The sequence below is a fragment of the Salminus brasiliensis genome, chromosome 1, assembly GCF_030463535.1.
Source record: "Salminus brasiliensis chromosome 1, fSalBra1.hap2, whole genome shotgun sequence".
NCBI lineage: Eukaryota > Metazoa > Chordata > Actinopteri > Characiformes > Bryconidae > Salminus > Salminus brasiliensis.
The window spans coordinates 72,540,944-72,564,224 of NC_132878.1; the positions used below are offsets into that span (position 1 = coordinate 72,540,944).

At 39.3% G+C, this 23,281-nt stretch overlaps 1 protein-coding gene across 4 annotated transcripts in view; it reads left to right on the forward strand.

Annotated features, from left to right (window-relative positions):
* sema5a (sema domain, seven thrombospondin repeats (type 1 and type 1-like), transmembrane domain (TM) and short cytoplasmic domain, (semaphorin) 5A) overlaps window positions 1–23,281 on the forward strand; it is a 192,529-nt gene that overhangs the window by 60,418 nt on the left and 108,830 nt on the right. For all 4 annotated transcript variants that reach the window (XM_072688679.1, XM_072688672.1, XM_072688694.1 and 1 more), the window contains 2 exons: window positions 8,320–8,419; window positions 18,009–18,054. In XM_072688679.1, the coding sequence (XP_072544780.1) occupies window positions 8,320–8,419; window positions 18,009–18,054 (146 nt within the window). The remainder of the gene's footprint in view (window positions 1–8,319; window positions 8,420–18,008; window positions 18,055–23,281) is intronic.

Sequence of the window (23,281 nt, forward strand, 5' to 3'; positions counted from 1 at the left end):
TGTCTGTATGAATATATTGGTGGATGTGGATGGTATAGGTGGGTATATTAATGGTATGAGTGGGCATAAATGGTATTAGTGGGATGGATGGTATAAGTAGTATTGGATGGGTATAGATTTACATTTAAATTTAAGGCATTTAGCAGACGCTCTTATCCAGAGCGACTTACAAAAGTGCTTTGCTATTTACCCAAGAAAAACCTTAGCTAGTCAGAATAGACTAATAGTTCAAAGATACCTTTAAGCTTTAAGCATTACTAAGCAGAAGTCAATAAGGTGACCATAGTACTCTTCTATTCGTCCAAGTATTCTCTGAAGAGGTGGGTCTTCAGTCTGTGTTTGAAGACAGCGAGCGACTCGGCCGTTCGGACACCCAGGAGAAGTTCGTTCCACCACTTTGGTGCCAGGACAGAAAAGAGCCTGGACGCTCAGGTGCGGATCGGCTTTTGACCATTGCCATCAAGTATGGAGGGGCTGGTCCGTTCTTGGCTTTGTAGGCCAGCATCAGGGTTGTGAATCTGATTCGGGCAGCTACAGAGAACGCAGCAGTGGAGTGACATGGCTGAATTTAGGGACATTGAAGACGACCCGTGCCGCTGCATTCTGGATGAGTTGCAGGGGCCTGATGGTGCACAGAGGGAGACCAGCCAGAGGAGAGTTGCAGTAGTCAAGTCTGGAAGTGACAAGAGACTGAACAAGCACCTGGGCGGCCTCTCTAGAGAGGAAGGGTCGAATTCTCTGGATGTTGTACAGGACGAATCTGCAGGAGCGAGCTACGTTTGCAACATGACTTGAGAATGATAACTGATCATCCATGAGTTATCATCAGTTATCATATAGATGGTATGAGGGGGCATAAATGATATTAGTGGTATCGATGGTATAAGTAGAATTGGATGGGTATAGATGGGCATGGATGGTATTAGTGGTAGAGATGTTATAAGTAGTATTGGATGGGTGTAGATGGTATAGGTGGGCATGGATGGTATTAGTGGTATTGGATGGGTATAGATGGTATGAGGGGGCATAAATGATATTAGTGGTATGAATAGTATAAGTAGAATTAGATGAGTGTAGATGGTATAGGTGGGCATGGATGGTATTAGTGGTATTGGATGTGTATAGGTGGGCATGTATGTGTGTGAATGATATGGATGGTGTAAATGGTATTGGAGGGATATGGATGGTATAATGTGGATATATATGATTATGGATGGTATAGGTGGGTATGGGTGGGTGTTGATGTGATGGTATAGGTAGTATTAGGAGGGTATGAATGAGTATAGATGGTGTAGGTGGTTATGGGTGGTATAGAGCATGTGGTATTGGATAAGTATAGGTAAGTATAGATGGTATAGGTGGTATTTGATGGTTATGGATGGGATAGGTGGTATTGGATGGTATAGATGGTATAGGTGGGCATGGATGTGTGTGAATGGTATGGATGGTGTCAGTGGGTATGGGTGGGTGTTGATGTTATAGGTGAGTAAAGATGGTATATATGATGTAGGTGGCCATTGATGGTGTACAGTATGTAGTATTGGATAAGTATAGGTAAGTACATATGGTATAGGTGGTATTTGATGGGAATGGATGGCATAAGTGGTATTGGATGTGTATAGATGTTATAGATGGGTATGGGTGTGTGTGAATGGTATAGGTGGTACTGGATGGGTATGGATAGTATGGCAACATGGTAGTGTGGCATTACTAGTTCATATATACAGGGTCTTAAATACAGTAGAGTGTACAATGTTAGAGAGAATCTAAATTGCTAATTAAAAGTTTTAATTTACTATTTGACTTCTCCATAACTGAGAATTCTGACTCATCCCCCAAAAAGTACAGAGCTAACAACAGAAGCAAACCACATAAGGAAGGCTATTGCTAGATTTATAAGCTAATGCTAAACTAAAGAAATAGACTAATGGCTCTGGAATGATCAACTCCAAATTTTGGAGAAATTTGAATAAATTAAATTATTTTCTTGGCCAAAATTTTTCCTTTTCTTTTTTTAACACTTTCAGCATCAAAGTTTCACAGTCTGTCCTCTACTGTTGAAATGAATGATCACTGCCGCTGTAAAAGTTGTGGTATTTCAGGCACAGGCTTGTTTGTTGAAACCTAATAAAGAAGGCAGACTGCTGCTGTTGTCATTGATGACTGCTCTGTTCATTATAAAGACGTGTAGTGAACCGAGGAAGAACCAAATTGCCATATCAGATTCACTGCAGCAATCAGTAACATTGGCATCTGCGAAAGCCGGGCACTTTAATTGGCCCTTTGGGGAAAGCTTTTAAGGCTTCTTTAAATACACTGCGGCTACATGTAATCCTAAGTGTTTGTCATAGTCTATTTGCGTCTGCAGCAACTCAACATGTGTTTTATGCCCAGCACACGCTAACTCCACCAGAATACGGTGTATTTTCAGTTGTGTTTTGTCTGCCGTTTGTCTGTAGACAGTCTGAGATAATATGTAGTGTTTTAGCAGTTTTGTGTTTTTTTTTATAGACTAAAATAAGCTATTAGGTCAGCTTTTTTCCTACAACAAAGTACCTACTCTATTTAAATTTCCCCTAACACTGAATTATTTTATTATACACTTGTTTATAGCTTTGAAGCGGCTGATTTATTGGCCTGCCTCAGGCTCTCCTCCCTCTGTAATATATTCAAAGTGAATTTACACTCAGATAAAAGGGCAAACACGCGAGGCGAGAAATGTAAAGCTTCTGGTTTGACTCTGCTAAAGCGCGCCAGATTTTATCCCACTCTAAAACTAAGCAAGTGCAGGATACTGATGTCCAGGTAACAGCATTTGATACCCAGCAGATCTCCAGGGGAGCTGACTGTGGACTGGAGTAAGTAAAGTTTTTGACATGCTGAAACCTCAAACTGTTTAAATTGCTTCCATATTGAGCTCGGGCTCATGGACAACAGAATTCTTGTTTTATGCCTCACGACCTTCGTACGGTGACGTGGCCAGAATTTTACTTTAGTCCTGGGCAGCTAGCAAGTATTTTGTCGCCGGGAGGAAACTAAGATCGTATTGGCCCCAGTGCAGAATTACTTCCCAAGAGCCCTTATCGTGCAACATTCATATTCTGATGAAGCACATATGTTAGCATGTTATTTCAATGGAATCATTTTTGATCTTTTAAGAAACATTATAATGATGTTATAAATGTATGTCTAAATATGTTAGAAATTATAAGTATATCACACTCCTAGTGAATGATCTATACATATCCACATTCCATTGAATGATCAGTGCTAGTAAAAAGGGTGAGGTTAATAGACATCATGTGTAGTGTCTACGTTATTAAAACATTGTTAAAATGAAAAGAAACAAATAAATAAACTAAGAAATTAAAATTTTCTGTAAGAGTAGAGTACAGTTTTGTTTATATATGATGGCCACAATTGACATTTGTCCACAAATCCCAGCTACCACCATCTAGTGCAATTCTAGTGTAATGTGCACTTTTTTGGAATATAAAGAAGTTCAGGTTTAAGGTAACAATATGATTATGAGTTACAAGTCAGAGAATGATGTTTTATGGCAAAAAAGTAGTTATAGTTTGTGACCTTAGAGATTAAGTGATTAAGTGCACACCATAGATTGTAACAGCATCACATGTGAAGGTCTGAGATATCTGTTGGCTTAAGTCAATTTAATTAAACTTTATTGTCATTATACTAATACAGGGTTGTACAGGTTAACAAAACACTGTTAGGTCACTGTTAAGTCCCCAGTGTAGAACTGGTGGGGCATGATACATAACAGGGTGCATAGACAATAAGTTCAAAGATAATGAACACAATAAATACAAAAATATACATGTGTGCACATGTAAATGCACAGAGTATTTGTATCTGGTGGTTCTGGCTCTGATGTTCCTGTACCTCTTTTCAGATGGCCTTGAAACAGGAAGTGGCTTGGGTGAGCTTTCCTCCAACATCTCCTGTTGCACATGTCTAGTATGAGTGGGAGGGCCGCTGCAGTGATGCACTGGGCAATTTTCACTGCTCTCTGCAGGGTCTTGTGTTCAGCAGCAGTGTTGCTGTCGTACCAGACTGCTGGTCAGGATGCTGGTCTCTGCAGTGGACCTTTAGAAGTTGCAGAGGAGCTGTTGTGGTAGGTTGACTCTCCTCAGCTGTCAGAGGAAGCAGAGGCGTTGCTAGGCTTTCCTGACGATGTGAAGCTGCTCACTCTCTCCACCGCTGTCTCCTCAATGCTCAGTGGCGTGTGCACTCTGCTCACCCTCCTAAGGTCAACAATCAGCTCCTTGGTTTTGCTGACGTTGAGGAAGAGGTTGTAGTCAGTGCACTACTCTGCACGGAGCTTCATGTCTTCCCTGTATGGTCCCTCATCATTGTTTCTGATGTTGCCTATTATTGTTGTGTCGTCTGCAAACTTGATGATGGTGTTGGAGCTATGTTTTGCAATGCAGCTGTTGGTGTATAGAGTGTAGATCATGGGTGAGAGGATGTAGCCTTGTGGGCATACTGTGCTGATTGTGAGGGTGTGTGTGTGTGGGGGGGGCTGTGGTCTGCCGGGCAAGGAAGTCCATGATCCAGTGTGTGACTTTTTCCAAGAGTGTTAAGTTTGGAGATCTGTCTGGACAGGATGATGATGTTAAAGGCAGAGCTTAGGTCAACAACCACGTTCTAACAGAGGTGTTAGTCCCCTCTAGGAGGTTAAGAGCAGTGTGCATTGCATTCTTGTAGTCGTGTTGAATGTAGGAGTAATGGACAGCGTGAGGACCTGAGCCACTTTCACAAGGGCCAGTTCATTACAGCCAGAAGGTGTCTACTAAACAGTAAGGCTAGGGGGGAGGGCTCCTGATCAGCAGTGGCGAGTACCTACCGACAGTGGGTACATGATGTGGGTGAGGGTACCCAAGTCTCGTTAATATTATTTAGTCTGGGCCGAACCGACAGATATGTGCTACAGGGATACAAAAATGTTTAATGATGGTTACTGGAGGAATGTGCCACAGCACACAATACAGCGCTGCATATGGGGCTGCATATCCGCAGCCAGAGTGTCCATGCTGATCCCTGTCCACCTTTGAAAGTGTCTACAATAGACACGCAAATGTCAGAACTAGACCTCGGAGAAGTGGAAAAAGGTATCCTGGTCCGATAATTTCCTTATTCTTTTACTTTACAGGTTCAGACTACAGTGGCTTCACCTCTTCTTGGTGTCAAATACCACAAAACACCTTGTTGGGTCTTGTAGAGGGAGCTATTTTGACTGTGCATGGAGAAACAACTGTATATTAGGTAGGTGGTCATAATGTTTTGTACAAGTATCATCTTGTACAAGTATGACCACATGCTAGAACGTACTTTAACATACATCCCTGCCCATGCTGTAAACCCAATGTCCATTTGAGGAGGGGGTATAGCAGCTTCCCCGATTAGGGAAAGAATCCTACAGTGCAACAGGGACACATGCAGCTAATCGGTTAATTTACCCACAGTTAAAATCAGAAATACTGTGACTTCAGGCACTGTGTGCTGTCCTCCGCTTCTCTCAGATGGTGGAAAAATATGAAATATGAAAGAGCTGCAGTGTCAGGTGCTTTGCCGTTAGCATGCCTTCGTAGTGCCGGCCTTCGTAGTGCCGGCCACCATATTACTGTCCATCTGCCTCAAAATGAGTTGAGAGGAGCCAAAAGCATGGCCATGTGTGAAGCAGGCATTTCCAGACTGGCTTTAAAAGGGTCTGGCAGATTCAGCTTGGCTGAACTATTCTGAATGGGCACCTACACTCTTTCACACCAGTTCACACCAAAAACTGCTAAAACACCCAGTTGTAAGTCTGTCATTAAGACTTAAAAAGAGCAGAATGTTTCAATGAGCCAGTGAGAGCCATTGATCCTGTTTACACCTGGGGTTTAATATGACTGGTATCCCATGCAAAATGTGCAACTATTTAAGCTAGCTTGCTCAACATGAAGGACAGCAAAAGAGGCTGCTAAATTAAAGTCAGCAGAGAAACTCTGGAAGGAGCAGCAATATCCCTGTTGCCCCTGGTGGCAGTCCAGGGAGTGTGGTCTACCCCATATGTAGAATAGCTGGAGGAGGTGACGCCAATTTCCTGGGAGATTGGTTTTCTTGTCAAATGTGGCCTGAAAGACGGATACACTTAGAGATCCCGTCTACACCTGGTCATTTCGTGTGTCTTGAGTATCATTATCTGGATGAAGCTTATTTACATAATAGATTTAAATCTGATTTAAACACATTTAAGTGGTCTGAAGCTTTCTCAGCTGTGTCTCTTGATAGTTATCCTAAATTCCTGTCATCAACTTCACTTTGTCGGAGTTGGAACGTTCTTTAAAAGTCTTAGAAGAGTATTCAGGGCCAAGCATAGAGTCATTTACGCAAAAGACAGATTGTAAATCCAGATGAAGCGGATCCATATTCACTTAAAAGTTGCATTCTCACTGAACTGAAGCTCGTCCCGTAGGGGAAAGAGAGATTTACAGTGAAGAAGTGAAGTCACTGATGTTGTGGGTCTTCTGGGATAGCTGCTGAAGTTTGGATGCATTACACGCCTTTTCTTAGAGTGAAAAACAGCCCCTAGAGGAGTATCAACAATAAGTAAAGTCTCTTCTCGTTCCCCGCATCTGAAATACACTGCTATTATCAGAAGAAAGATCTCTTAATTAATTCTCTAAATAGAATTAATGATTTACCCTGTTATTGTTTTAGTTTGCTCTTGATGGTGTGTTTTATCTTTTAGCCTTTCTTGCTGAAAACTATAGTAGTATTTATAGCTCTGAGATCCTAGAGACATGTTGATTGTGAGGAAATTTTAAAGTAAGATTTGGATCAACCTATATAACTAATGCGCAGCAGGACAATGGAATGTAGCCTCCACATTTAATCCAACTGTGGCCGTGAACACACACGTTGCATGCACCTCAGCACCCAGGGAGTAGTTGGGGCTCAAGGACATCTCAGCGCTCTCCTTTTACTCCCCCACCCTCATTTCCTGCTTGTCTGGGACATTTTTTTCTGGTCCCAACCCCGCTTTTCTAACCTTTAGGCCACAGCTTCCCCCAGTCAGTCCATAACAATTTGAATAGTGACACAATTTTGGAAATGGCAGTATTAGAAACCTTTCAGTGTAAAGCTTCTCCTTACACTTTAGGATACAAAACAAACATATATATTCACCTCACTGCCCTGAATGAATTTAATTGAGATGGCAATTTAACTCATTAGCTGAAACTGAGGATAGAGCTGGAGAACACTGAAAAGGGCATTTTCCACTATAAAAAACAACTACTAAAGTAAATAACAGCAGAAACATCAAGGAAAGCTACCAGGTGTGTATGTGTGTCACCAGATTCACTCTACTCAATTCTACATCGGAATTAGAACCAATCATGGTGGAAATGACAGCTGAGATTTACTGAGACTGTTAATATTGGAGTGAAACACATAGTCATAAATGGCAATTAAGTTTAATCAGAGGGTTTCCCTCTCCGTCACCTCTTTCTCCATTAATGTGCCCTAATCGATTTCTCTTCTCTGTATCCCCTCTCTGTGTCTTTCCGATGACACTGAGCTACTGGTATAAGAAGCAAGACAATGCATCATACTGTGCTATCTGACAAATTCAAATAGCATATAATACATAGTGTATGCCTAAAAGTTTGGACCCACTGTTTTAAATAGTGTAAAACCACGTTGGTGTTCAAAATTATTCTAACCGAATTGTCCAGTGCAGATTTTCAGGTTTCAAGTAATAAGTAATAAGCTGCACAACACCAATGATGAAGTTCAAATAAAATATTTTTTGTAAATGACTAGTCAGGTAACTTGACAAAAATGACTTAAATATGTAGTGTATTTTTTTAATATTTAAGGTCCCAAAATATTTTAACAGAACATCTGAACATATAAACACATGTTGTCTAGTTTGAAATATTTAAATATACATTGCATGAGTTATATAGAAATGTATATAAAGTATGTATAAAAAGTATGAAAAAAAATATGAATATGTAAATCATTTTGTATGTACAGTTAAATTCAAACAGATAAGGCAGTACCTAAAAACCCACAACAAAGAAGGTGGAGAAGTGTGAAATTAGTCTAGCCAGAAGCTGTAGCATATCAGCGATCACACAGCTCAGCAGCAGTTAGACAGCTGTGATGATGTGTTTACGCCTTTTAGGCCTCAGTCCGAGGCTCTGATACCAAGGCCAAGGGTTAATACACCACAGGGCATAGAGAGGGATGCGCACACATAAACACACACACCATGTGATCTGACATGCTTCATCTCTTCTGTTGCAGAAATTGAGCCATGGATCCGTCGCTTCAGAGCAGAGGGTACGGTGGATTATTCGCAGCTGACCTTTGACCCTGGGCAGAACGAGCTGATTGTGGGCGCAAGGTAATGGACTCAAACTGACCTACCATGTGAAATTTCAGTTAAGGGTCAGCATGGCTCTGTTTTGTCCTGAAATTAGTCAATTTTTGTATATATATAGGGTCATGTATATATATAGACAGGGTCATGGGCACCTAAGTCTAATTGATGTGATCCATGGAGGCCCCACCTTACAACTTAGAGGACTTAAATGCTAATGTTTTGGTATGAGATACTAGAGGACACTTTCAGAGGTCCGGTGGAGTCCATGCCTCAAATGGTCAGATCTGTTGTTGAACAGTGACCACGGTCTCCAGTCTTCATTACCACCATTCAACGAGAGCAGCAGTGGCTGCATGGGCTCCCCAGTGACTGTATAGATCATATATGTTATGTTAATAGTCAAGGGTTTAGCTCCATGAATGCAGCCTCTTACTTTTGTGAGTGCTGTCCAGAACAGTCAGTCGAAGGTGCTGAAGGTGTCACTTTAAAAGCTGTTTAATAGCTGTGTTTGAACGAGAAGACCTACAATCACAGATACTGTCAGAGCCACATACAGCGGAGCATGAGCAGCTGGGTTTCAGCCCAAACAACTACAGACAAGTCGAATGGTCAAACACACTGTGTTAACTGTATGTATGTAAATCCACGTTAATTAGCATATTTAATTACATACACTCTGCAATATGGACTGCACTTCCTTCTGTGTAAATATCACAGTGGTACAGTTACCTACAGCTACTCTAATACTGGCACATAATAAAGGTCTCTCTTTACCTTCACTATTAAGGGTGGGATACATCCTGTCACTTGGTGAAGGCTCACGGGAAACGTTCATACATTGAAAATGAAACTGTACAAAAATGTAGGACCACTATTAGTCTGTCTGTGTCCATCTTTAATTAAGCAGTGTGATGATTTCCACATAGGCTTCTATATCGTCCTGTCCTCATTTTCCACACCGCAAAAGAAAAAAAAAAAAGCGAGAGACGAAAATCTGTTGGCAGCTGGGAAAGTCTCCAAGCAATTATTTAGTGACAACTGCAGGTTTCAGATGAAGGACCGTTAGCAGGCCATTCACCCATGGAGCTGGGGCCAGAAGAATAATTACTTTTCTCTCTGGCAAATAGGAGTCGTCTTTCATTTTAGAAGAAAATTCAACATATTTAGTGTAGGTTTCTCCTTCAGGTTATGATAAACACATACCAAAGTGATGGCTAAGGCTATGCTGTACATTCAATTTAGCTTATGAAAGTAGAGCGTTCTCACTATACAGGTTTTTACAAGTCAGATACCTTTGGCTGTTCTGTCAGAAGGCAGGTAAACCCAAAGTCAAGCCGTCCCAGGTGACCAGATGAATATGCCCATATATATTTGTAACAGTTTCAATATCAGTGCTGCACAAAATGCTTATTTTGTGGTTGATAAATAACAACTGATAATGCTTGACTGAAGGGAAGCACGGATACAGCTAAATGAAGCCTTTCAGGAGAATGGACATTGATCTACATTGTCATAAAAGTTGTATTTGTCAATTTTGATGCCTTTGCACATCAACAAGTGTTTTGACAATTGACGTTGATCGGAACAAGTGATCTTGTAGGTTTACATCAGTTGTCCTGAAAGAACAGTAAAAATATTTTAAAATATGGCCAGGTTTCCGAGTGGGGCGGTGATCTATATGTTCTGTGGCTCTGTTTTGTCCTGAAATTAGTAAATTTTCTATATATATCTCAAATGACGTATTGTTGCTGTAGTGATAAAGTCCACACCAAGCAGCCATAACATTAGGACCATCATAACATTAGGACAGGTGAAGTTAAAAACATGGATTATCTTCATCTACAGTGCCATTTGTCAAGGGGAGGTTATATTAGGCAGCAAGTGAAGTTCTTGAAGCAGGAAAAATGGTCAAGCATAAGAATCTGAGCCACTTTGACAAGAGCCAGTCTTGTGGGCTCCTCCCACTATGCAGTGGACAATAACGGACAACCAGTGAACTGGCGACAGGGTCATGGGCACCTAAGTCTAATTGATGTGATTCATGGAGGCCCCACCTCACAACTTACAGGACGTTGTCTCGAAAGAACAGTAAAAATATTTTAAAAATATGGCCAGGTTCCCGGGTGGGGCGGTGATCTATATGTTGTCCCTATTGGGAGATCATGAGTTTGATCCCCAGTTTATTAATCTCCAGATGGTCCTCTTCCACTCTTTCACCATAGATGCCTGTAATTCAATTAACAGTTAGTGCTCTCCTCCAAGCGTGTTGAGCTCCAGTGCCATTGTGTTAGTGGATGGGACATGTGTCTCAGAGGAAGAGCATGCTAGCCTTCGTGTGATAAGGAAAGAGCTACATAATGACTCTTTTTTTTAACATGAGTTTAAATATTATAATACTTGATGAGAAATAGCGATGTTATTAAGACTGCCCAATGTTCATAAAACTAAATAAATGTTAATTTTCCTTTTTGTGATTGTAGTTTTCACCTGGTTGGATGTATGTAATGCATTCTTAATTAAAGGGTTGTTTGATAAGGGTTGTAATAAAACCACCTTTGAGAAAGAGATGTGTGACTGTGTAGAACAGAACAAAGGTATAATGCAAAGGTTCTATACCAGTTGAAGGGTTCTTCTTAGAACATTAACGTTATGTGGAGCACATTGTATTGCATGTACATCCATTATGAAAAGAACCACATATTGGGGACCAAAAGTGGTTGTTCTATGGCATTGCACAAAGATTCTATGCTATTTACAAAACAAAAAAAGGATCTAAGTGAACCAGATTTGGTTCTTTTATGGCATTCTAAGAATCCATTCGGGCACCTTCAATTCTTGGAGTATACTGTGTATTTTTTTAAAATACTGTAATACAGATAATTTCATCAGTACTGCCCCGGTGAGTAGAAGAGGCACAGGACATTTCTGTTGAGCAGTCCTCATCCTCCTCAGGATGTTGAGTTGTTTACATATACTTGATTCAGAGTGTTCACTCTGACTTCATCACCAGAGTGCCATGTCCTTGAAGTTTGTCTTTTTAAAGGAGCTCATGTTGCAGTCCGGTCTGTAATAGCTCTCACACGGCTCAGAAAATACAGCTTTAAAGTCAGGCTGGAAGCTCTTTGGTCTTTTTTCTCCCATCACAACAAGCACTTGAGCTGTGATTATTTTTCTAAAACAGGATGGCACATTCACTCAAAGACTTCTCACAACTCAGTCCGTCAGCAGAACTCTCCCGAAGAGTTCTTACCTCGACAGCTTCCAGAACTAGATGGCCTTGGAAGAAGTGAAGAAAACTACACAAACACAAGAAGGGACTGAAGTCGTGCAGATTTGAAAATGCACTTCAATTTTACACCACTGACTGCATGAAGCAAACAGGCTGTGTTTGAAAGATTGGAAGATCTAGATATTGCAGTCACCTTTTTTGGTAGCATGTATTTTGATGATTCTTTCTTTTGAGGTTAATCTTGTGCTTGACAATGCACACAGTTTACTGGTGCTTGCATTTGGTTGTGGCTGAGCAGATTATTTTGAGTTGCAGTAACCAGAACTGTGTTTTAGGCTGTTACCTACCTGACTCATTAGGGGGCGTTAGTAATTACAGGAGAACAACAAGGCTTAAGTGCTGTTGGATTAAGCTTCTAAAAGCAATAGAAGTACTGAGCCCAGTGAGAGAACGTGAAGCAATAGATTTGCTGTTATCAACAGCTGACATTCCCTGTACAGGGTTTATTGGCTTAGTTTCTTTCTAATTAGCTTATATGATGAATGGACGAATAGAGGATGTTGTATTGCCAATAGAATAGGACTCTCTGGAGCAGATAAACATGAACCTACTTGCTAATGTCAGGCATGTATAAAGTGGTATTTAGCCCCCCCAACAGCCGTGGAGCAGTGGAACTGCATTCTCTGTGAGTAAAAGCTAGCTAGTGTGCAAAAGCTAACTAGCAAGCAAAAGCTAACTTAACCCACCAAAGCTAACTTAGCCTGCAAATATCATGTTATAATAATTGATACAGTGGAAATAATGGTCAGGCTTGCACTTATTGCTGTCTCGGTGACTTGTGTGTGGTTGGCTTACCCTACACTATTAAGAAAGGCGTTCTTCAAGGATTATTTAGTAAAGGCAATGGTCTCATGTTGAACCATGACAGAAAAGTGCAATACATAATATTATAATGGTTACACATAATTGATAAATATAATATTTTAGCACTATATAGCCTAATTTTTGCTTACAGTGTGCTGTCCTATTTCTTAACCGGGTGCTAACTGAAGTCCACAGTTTCACCAGAATCTTTGTTACTAATTTAAGCATGTATAGATTTGAATAGGAGGCAAATTAAGTAAATACAAAGCTGGATAAAGACACTACTTTCTTATATGTAATGACTTAATTTGGCTGCAGCAGTAAAATCTATACGGAGAACAAAAAGCAACAAATATTTCTTAATTTGAATTTGAACAAAGGGAGAAATGCAAGCCAGCTCTACTGCAGCTAAAATGCCCGGCAGTGCTGCAGGCTTTGGCTCAGATAGAGAATCGATGGCGCTCAGAGTGAACAGTGAAGGGGAAGTCTCTGGTCATGTATGGTCGCTGCTCTGTGATCGCTTTAGTTTGACTGCTGGTCCCCAGGGCGGATAGGTTTTCCTGCCCAAGCTTCAGAGCATGCCACTTGCTCTCGGGCCTAATGGTGTGTGTGGACGGGCTCCAGCCGAGCAGACTCTGATGTTCATCAAGGTCAGGGAACATTGAGGCTGCTCATAAATCCACACAGTGGCTTAGACTCCAGGGCAAAGCTAGTAGACACAGGAGACTCGGCGTTATTAGTCCAGATTACAGTTAACAAACATTGCAAGGTGCATAAATTCAGCAGCCTTTACAATGAAAGTGTTTTTAGGCCTATTTTGCCTTTATGTTCTTTTTTGTGCAGGTTTTGTCCCTGGTTTCATATCACTACTGTCATTACAGCGTATGCACTTTCATCATCTTTGATAACGAGGCATAAAAATATAAAAATAGAATTTAATGGAGTTTAAAGCTTTGATAACACTGTATTTGAAGACTACCTGCTGTATTTATAAACAGAAAATGTCATTATTTACAAGATGACTTAAAATTATATTTTATGAAGTAAATGGCTTTCTAAGCCCTTAAACTAAAGAGTAATACTGCAGACCTACAGAAGAGCTTTATAACACATGTTTAGCATTGACAGAATTAGCCAATTCCTCATCATTTCATTAAATAAAATAAAATAAACATGCTAAAAGGGTTATTTGCACAAACCAAAAAATAACTACTTTTTTCTTAAGAAAACCTTATTATTATTAATAGGAACTAGTAGTGATTCTTCAGTGGCATCACTCAGTAAGAGGTTCTTATTCTCCCTTTCTGAGATATTGTTTAAAGTACATATCTGGAACAACCCTCAGAGCTTCTTTGCTTTCATTTTTCTTTACTTTGTAAAAGTGTTATATAGCACTGCTGAAGCACTGGAGGCAGTGTGTTGTGCTGAGGATCTCTGTCATGTTCAGTTGTTTAAATGTCTGATCCCACAGGCGTTACCCTCTCTGTTTTGATTGATGTCTGTTTAATATGACTCTCTGTTTGAGGAGTAGAGGGCTCTAAGAGTCACGCACAGTTTACTTTCCCGACCCACTGTTCGTATAAATTAAACAGGCATATAACTTAATGATTATTGCTGTTCATAAAAGGACATATGCTGGCGTTAAGGAGCAAGTAGCAGAACACAGGTCTGTTCTCCGAACTATAACCACAGAGATGTTATAGTGTACAGACCAAGCTAATATATTTATAAAGTTGTCCAAGATAATCTTTTATAGATCTTTCATACAGTCTTTAATGAGTCTGGGTGACTGTGATGTGATTATAAGACTTCAATATGTGTTGCTGTACTTCTGCTGTACTTCTGCTGTAATCTAAATAAAACCACTGCTGTTATTAAAGAACCAACACTTATACCACAATACTACATTCATGAAGTATTCATACCTCCGCACTGTGTTATCAGTTCAGTGATAACCAGGTACACTCTTTTCTGCAGGCCCACTAATTCTCATTCTGCTGGTGGACTAGAAACTGGCTGGTTGAGTATGTGTTTACTGGTGGAAATCTGGTTCCAGCTGAGCTGTGGTATGTGCATGTCCATGCTGCACACAGTTAAATAGATCAGCATGTAGAATTGATCAGCTCTTTCTGAGAGCTACCATGTTTTATCGCTGTATAAAAGATGTACAATGCTTTTGTTCTTGTTGGGTGCGCTGTGTTTTTTTCCCAAGTGAGTGTTTGGTCATTTAAAGTGATCAGTAAGCGTTTTTTTCACATAGAACATCACGTCATCACATAAATATTTGCAGACAGTTGTATATTTGTCTGCTCAGGCTACAGCAGTTTAGCTCTGGCCATTCACATCATTGAGGAACCTCAGAGGAGAGAATTATAAGAACAAATATTTTAGTTTTTTTTTTACAATCTTTAAATATGTTACTCAGTGCATATATGTGTGTGTTATGAAGTCTCAGTGTAAGTACCCTTTAAATAAGGTGTTAACTGTAAAATCTGTTGTGCTTCTGTACCCTTTTTGTGATGTTCGAACACAGTACTGTAGTCTTCAGATTTAAGCTGGTAAAATATGATGTTAAGTGTAGTTACTTACCGCACAGTTTACAGCTATTTACTATGCTCTCAGACAGATGCAAAGCTGCCAATACATTAGTTCTGTAGAGAATGAGTAAATGTGCTGAAAGCCTGGGTTAGAGTGGTATTGATGGCTGATGGGCTCAGGGAGGTTGTAGTAGTAATGCAGAAGAAGTCGATCAATAGACATGTCGATACAGTAAATGGGCCTTAATCACAGAGGCCTGAGCTGGAAAACACTCTTCATGGCTGCATCATCATGTAATACAAGCCATTATTGAGCTCTTACATGCACAGGTAACATGATTTAAGGGCAGATTTCGGTTAGTTCTGTTTTTTCATGTGCAGTAATAATTTGTGAAGTTTCATTATTACTGGTGATAAAATTCTGCTGTACTAAATAAATTACTTTAGACTCATAGTCTGGAACTGGCACTGGAAAGTAGACTGTAGGCTTTCAGCTATTCCACATCACTGTCTATAATAATAATAAGATTTATTATTTAAATTTAATCAACCATCATTGTTGTTCGATCTTTTTTTGGTTGTTTGTTTATTGTTTTTTTTCTCTACAATTTAATAATTTACTTAATTGCCCCCAAGCATGAGCTTCCTGGATTTACTAGAGCTCAGCGAGCTCCTCAGAAAACACTAACTGCTCATTTATGTTCAGAGACCTGTGTTGGGTAGCATCATGCTGAGTAATGGGGGAGAGGTAGGGTTATCTTAGACGGCACGTTTGCCAGTGTTAAATAATCACTGTGAGTGTTAATTACAACACTATGCCTGTTGATGTAACACTGTAAGTATCAATTCAACACTGGAAAATTTGCTGTGTGACCACCCACCCACCCCGCCAGCTGTGCTCTCTGGGATTCCTGGCCATAGATGGCTGTGGCATCATATGGGATTAAACTGATGACAGAGCCAATGACAAGACAAGACCACTATATTCATCATTTTTGTTGCACATAGATGGAATTTGGCCTCTGCCTTAAACACATCCATGCAGGTGACACACATATTCACACACTAGTGATCAAACACACACAGTGACAGTGAGCACACATGCCTGGAGCGGTGGGCTGCCATTGCTGTGGTGCCCGAGAAGCAGATAGGGTTAAGGGACTTTAAGGGCCCAACAGGGGCAACTTGCCGAGCCTGGGTATTGAACCCATAACCCTGTCATGAGCCACTATTCCCCAAAATAATGCCACTTTCGCAGGTCTACTGATGAGTCAGGAGGTGGGAGGAGGGCAGTTTCTCATGTGGAAAGGGCAAAACATGGTCGTGTCTAATTCACATGCTACTAGAGTCCCATAGTAGAAACAGTTGTAGCCCGAACTGAAGGCCCAGCTCTATTAGTCACGGTTTGCTTTTGTTAAACAAGCTTTAATCAGGTTTAGAATTTGATTAACTCTATGTCATCTAACATTTAATTCTTTTAAAGGCATGCTGAGAAGCCTTAGTAAGAGTTACTGTACCTGTGGAGAAATCTGGTCTGTGAAATAGAAGTTTTAATTAACTAGGCTCAGTAGCTAAAGCAATATGGAATAGCTGCACTTTCTCCAACTAATGGAAACATTCATCAGCTGCAACTGAGAGCAGGACCAGTTCAGCAGTTGTGTACTCCTCCATTTGTGGATGACATTTTCTACTGGTAATTCCTACTGGCTATAATTTCGTTTGGTACACGGCTGTGCTCTAATTACTGTCCAGAAACAGGCGTAGCCTTCATGAGGTCTGACAGATGTGTATAAACATGCTAGACATAAAACCATTAAACGAGGAACTTTCAAAATGAGATTTATATGTGATATAAACTGATGTTTAGTCTGCATTCACAAATGAAGTCGCTTTCAGAGAGTCCACTGTAATTTAGCACCCTGAGGTGAGGTTTTGTGCAGCTTTGTTAAAGACTGGATTTCTCCTTCACTGCATAGTCAGCCTCAGGCCTCATCTACCGACCAGAGTCCAAAAGCCTTAGGCCACTTCCACAGACCTAGACCCTTTCAATTTTACATACTTTGAGTTAACATTCATATACAGAAACAGGCAAACATTTGGAGACACCTATTAGATTTGACGTTTTACCTTCTTTACTTTCAATTCAATTAAAATATTTACCAGTGTGCTCACAGGACAACTCCCCCCCTTGCAACTTTAAGAGATCTGCTGCTAATGACTTGGTGTGTGTATATATTTAAAATAAGTAAATAAATTAATTAATGAATAAAGATATATTGTATATAAGTATACAATAATGCAGTTTAAACATTTTAAACAATATATACATGCAATTTAAATGCAATTTTAAAAATTACTATTAAACTGTAGCATAAGCAAAAAATAGTGGCACAAAAATTCTAAATATAAATATGAATCCAAATACTGGTTCAAAATATACAGAAAAAAATGTGTATGTTTAGATTTGTTTCCTGTAGAACACTGTTTCACTTATTTATGCTTTTAACATCAACAGAATGTGTGTATACACTCGACTGTATATATTGCCTAAACAGGAAACAACTAATACTAATAGCTAACATAGTACGTTAATAAATAGATGCTATTTTTACTGATCTTAAAATAAGATTAATATCATGTGTTTAGACTTTAAAACATCATTAAGATTATGAAACAATATCCTTTACTCAGGTGGGTCTGAACTTTTTGACTTTTTGACTAGATATTCAGAAATCTCATATGCAGAGAATGTTTAAAAAATCTCTAGACCTTCTCCTCTGGACTGTAATTATTATTATTATTATTATTATTATTATTAGTAGTAGTAGTAGTAGTAGTAGTATTATAACCCATATTTACAAAAGTACAATTCACAGAAATAGACAATCAACACCATGGACCCTTCTGACCCTCACTGCAACAGCTTTCCGCACTTTACCATCTAAATGACACTTACTGTCTTCGTTTCTCTCTCTTCCAGAAATCATCTCTTCAGGCTACATCTGGAGGACCTCTCACTGATCCAGGTTTGAAAATCTTTCACTCTCTCTCTCTCTCTGCATTCATGTGCCTTTAAGATTAATATATATGTAAATGACCTCTGTTCTGATTGGCTGGCCTGTGTTGTGTCTCATTACTATGAATGAATGGTGCTAATCTGTAAGCTAAATAGTTATAGATATGCGTAAATTGATTCCCATAACATCACAAGAAAAACCCAGGTCACAGTTTCAATATGGCTCACTGTTCAGCTCAAGTTGAGTTTAGTAATCAGTTTGTTCCAGTTCTGACACATTTTTCCAGAGATTTGTGCCTTTATATCAGGTGATGAAGCATTTTTGTATTATTAAATAGAGCTGTAGAGTCGAGGTCTGCTGGAGTTCGGTTAGGAGCAAGCAAAGCCAAATCATCATTAACATTCAGTTACACTGCATAGCGGACTAATGCGCCTGAAGTAGACTAGTTTATCATAGTCTTCAAGTCTTCGTTCTGTACAGTCTACATTTACTTATCATACCTTGAAAAATCAAACCCAACAGTCTACAGTACGTCAGTAGGGCCTGACCGATGTCAGTATTTTGTGTCCGATGCTAATTTCAACCCAGTATGAATCTGCAGTTTGTTGTTTTTATAGACTTACAGTAATACTTGTGTAGAGATTTATTCCAGTATGAATCTGCAGTTTGTTGTTTTTATAGACTGACAGTAATACTTGTGTAGAGATTTTATTCCAGTATGAATCTGCAGTTTGTTGTTTTTATAGACTGACAGTAATACTTGTGTAGAGATTTTATTCCAGTATGAATCTGCAGTTTGTTGTTTTTATAGACTGACAGTAATACTTGTGTAGAGATTTTATTCCAGTATGAATCTGCAGTTTGTTGTTTTATAGTGACAGTAATAAACACAGAGTTTTTAATCCATTGTGAATCTGCAGTATTCAATTCACTATGGATTTTCTAGTATTTGCAGTGCTTACAGACTGACAGTAGAAATCACGGAGAGATTTTAATCCAGTGTAAATCTGCAATGTGTCATTTTAACAATGTCACAGTGATAATTGTGCCACAATTGTAATATAGTGTGAAACAGTGGGTGTTGTTTGTACAGTCTGAAGTTCCTCCTGATATCCGCAGATAGCATTTTAAATGTATATTTTAAAATTAGTTTTTATACTCCAGTAGTGCCCAGAATTCAGTTTGTATTCAAACATAAAACATCATAATTGGACCAGAGGGATATTATTCAAATACATACAAAGTGTAGGATATGAGCCCTTTATATTTGTAACACTCGCCTGATGACATTGTTATTGCTAAGATGCTTTAAATTGTTATAGAGGAAATTTATGTTTTTTAATATAAAGCCTATCGTTAAGAGAGACTTCTTACAACTTTAAATATCAAACAATCAGCAGTTTCTTCTTTATTTATGTGTATTTCAGTGTACTTCAGTGAACCCTATGAGGTTTGTTATTGGCGGTTGTTTCTGTGAGGGTGTAATTTTGCAAATTTGTAGTAAACCCCCTGCTGAGATAAGCATCCTGTAACCTGGTGAGTAACCATGCAAACATGGGCACGTTTCGAGGAATTTAGTTGATTTTTTTTTTTTTTTCATTTAAAGTGACGGCTGGGCCTGGAAATGGGGAGGGGGGACTACACTAAATAGCAATGACCCCCCATGGAGGTGGCGGAGGTACAGAAGCTGCTGCAGCTTTTTGTTTGAGCGTGCCCAGAGAATTCTGCAGCACAAAGATGAGCACAGAGTTCCCCCTCCAGACCAATCCTGTTCTCCATCTTTACCAAATCCCTTCCCTTCTCCAGCAGCAAGGAGTCTTGGATGAGCTTTTTTTTGGTGGCGGTGGGGGGGGTGTTACAAATCCTGCCTCAGGCAACTCTGTAAAAAGAGGGAAAATGTTCGGATAATCTGTTTTAGGGAGAGAGTGCCAATTTAGATTGACCTCGGGTCTTTTTTTTCCTCCCTCTTTCTCTCCTATTCGGGTGGCTGTAGGTTTGTGTGTTTTTATAGAGCTGTGTTTTCAGGCCCTCAGGACTGTGCGCTGGAGCTGGAAGAGCATCGCTGTGTACTTTTAGTCTCTTCTCCAGACCTTTAAGGACGTTAATTAGAATAGAGTTTGTCCACGGCTTAATGGAATCAGAAATGTAGAAACTATAGCATGTGTTGTGTTCATGGTCTGGGGATAATAAATGTGGAGTGATTTTAGACCAGTATTAATCTAAATGGTTAGGATAACAGTGAGAATTATTGACAGCTTTGTGATAATTGTTTTCAACCAGTATGAATCTGTAGTTTGAGTAGTTTTTCTAATAGTTTTGTACAGTTGTAGAGTGATTTGAATCCAGTATGAATCTGTAGTTTGAGTAGTTTTTATAATAGTTTTGTACAGTTGTAGAGTGATTTGAATCCAGTATGAATCTGTAGTTTGAGTAGTTTTTACGATCGTTTTTTACAGTTGTGGAGTGATTTGAATCCAGTATGAATCTGTAGTTCGAGTAGTTTTTACGATCGTTTTTTACAGTTGTGGAGTCATTTGAATCCAGAATGAATCTGTAGTTTGAGTAGTTTTTACGATCGTTTTTTACAGTTGTGGAGTCATTTGAATCCAGCATGAATCTGTAGTTTCAGTAGTTTTTATGAAAGTTTTTTACAGTTGTGGAGTGATTTGAATCCAGTATGAATCTGTAGTTCGAGTAGTTTTTACGATCGTTTTTTACAGTTGTGGAGTGATTTGAATCCAGTATGAATCAGCAGTGTATGTATTTTATTCTCTCTCTCAGGTTCGAGTGGCTGTATGTTTGTGTTTTTTATAGAGCTGTGTTTCCAGGCCCTTAGGACTGAGCGGCAAAGCTGGAAAAGCATTGCTGTGTACATTTAGTCTCCCCTCTAGACCACTGAGAACGTTATTTTGAATAGAGTTTATCCCGAGCCTGCATAATGGAATCAGAGATGTAGCTGCAATAAGCCCCTGCTTGTGCAGTTGTTTGAGGAAGCAGGGTTTTTTTTTACCTTGCCATTGTTATGTCCTGATGAAAGCAGCATCACGTAAATAACACACTTAAGACAGAGAGAAGGACCCTGAGGAAGTGAAGGTTGGAAAGTGCTGTTTCTATCTGTTATTGATTTTCTCAAGCAGAGCAGCTTTCAGTAGCGATGATGTAAAACACACAGCAGAATCAGGCCACACATTTCTGTTCATGCACATAAAAACAGACTAACCTCATTGAAAGAATTATCACTAGAAATAAATCACTTGGTATTACTTTACATATTAGCATAAAATATAAACCCATACTTTCTTAAGCCCTATTCATTCAAGGTGCCAAAATCTATGATTTCAACTCATCATGAATCTGCAAAGTTTGTTGTTTTTATAGTGACAGTAATAAGCATGGGGGATTTTAATCCAGTATGAATCTGAAGTGTGGTTTTAATAGTCTGACTGTTATAAATGTGAAATTATTTTAATTAATTAGAAATCCTCAGTGATTGTTGTGCTTACAGTCTGACAAAATCAGTTGTATGGTGTAGCAGTAATTGTGGAGGGATTTTAATCCAGTATGAATCTGCAGTATGTGTAGTGTGTGTAGTTTTTCCATTATGTCAGTAAAAACTGAATCTTTAAATGTGTTATGGCTCCTCAGTGTGTGCTGTGTTTGCAACTGTCTGGCAACAATGATTGTGGAGTCATTTTAATCCAGTATGAATCTGCAGTGTGTGTAGTTGTTACAGTCTGGCCGTAATAATTGTGAAGGGATTTAAATCCAGTATGAAGCTGCAGTGTGTTGTGTTCACAGTCTGACACTAGTTGAGTCTGCAGTTGGTGTAGAGAGCTTTTAATCCAGTAGGTGTCTGCTGTGTTTTTCTTGTTTACAAACTCACAGTAATAGTTATGGAGCCATTTTAATCCAGTATGAATCTGCAGTGTGTGCAGTAATGATTGTAGAATTGTATAGACATATCCCAAGAGGCAATAATTTAAGTACAGTAGGGGAGAACAGGGCACAAACTAACACAGGGTGAAATTAAATGTCTATTTTAGGTAGTTAAACAGGTTCTAGTATCACTGTTAAAAGTACAAGATCATTTAATAACTTTTGGAGGTGCTTTAATTTGAGAAACCGTGGAGAAACCTCAAGAAATCATTATCTACTTAAAACATTTTTAAAACACTCTATTTAAAGGATTCCTAAAGGATCTTGTACTTTTAACAAAGTAGAACATGTTTTTGGTCATCTTCGTCTTTGGTCATGTTTTCTTAGCAATCTCACCTACCAATTTTCCCATGCAGCTGGACAGATAATTGCTTAGATTCCCCCTAAAGACTGTTTCTGTATCATGAACGTATCTATTATCATAGGAAGTGTATTTGATGACTAAATTGTGCACAGAAGTCACAGAATTCATTACTATATACGTGGAATTTCCTCTTGGTGGCTGTAATAGAGCACAGTTTTGAAGCCAATCAACAACTCACAGTGAGAGCTAGCCAGAGTGAAGTACAGGCTCCATGCGGCAAACTTAGTTACAACACTCTTACTGTAACTAAGATCCCCAAAGTAAACAATGAGAAAACTCCAATTTTGATGTATTGTAAATCTATTTCAGATGTAAGGTATAAAGGCCAAATAAACTTCAAAACCTTTATTAAACTTACTGACATTGCAGTCATTTTCAGACAGTTTACAGCTTGCCTCTGTTTCTCCTGTCATTAATCTTTCTGAAATATACTTAGTTTCCTCTCAGACTGTGCTCTGTTTGGCCATGTATTTGCAGTGGTATCAGGTGAGGTGGCTGCTCTATATTTTTTTCTTTTTGAATGCTGTTAGAGATATTGAGTTTACACTCCTATTGATCTGGTCTGAGGGTCTGATATCATAATCTACTGCAGCTCCTGTTCACTAATAGACGCCCTGGCAGTAATAAAAAATAAAAGTTCAGCACAGCAGCAGTACTCCAAAGACAGCAGGGTGAGGTTTAGTCAATACCCAGTTCCTGCATGACCAGCCTCAGATTGGCTTCTGTGGAATAGAGTTTGAAAAAGAGCTTTGTTTTGGAATACTTAATTGGGATTCGTGGATATGTTTGAGGAAATGAAAGCACTGCAGTCAGTCCAGTGCTTGTAAACGCTGTCGGACAATTAGACAAAAAATCAGATCGTTCTGAGAGTGACCACAGACATGGATGCATCCATCCTCTTCATTTTGGCCCCATATTGGTGATATGTGCGTTCCC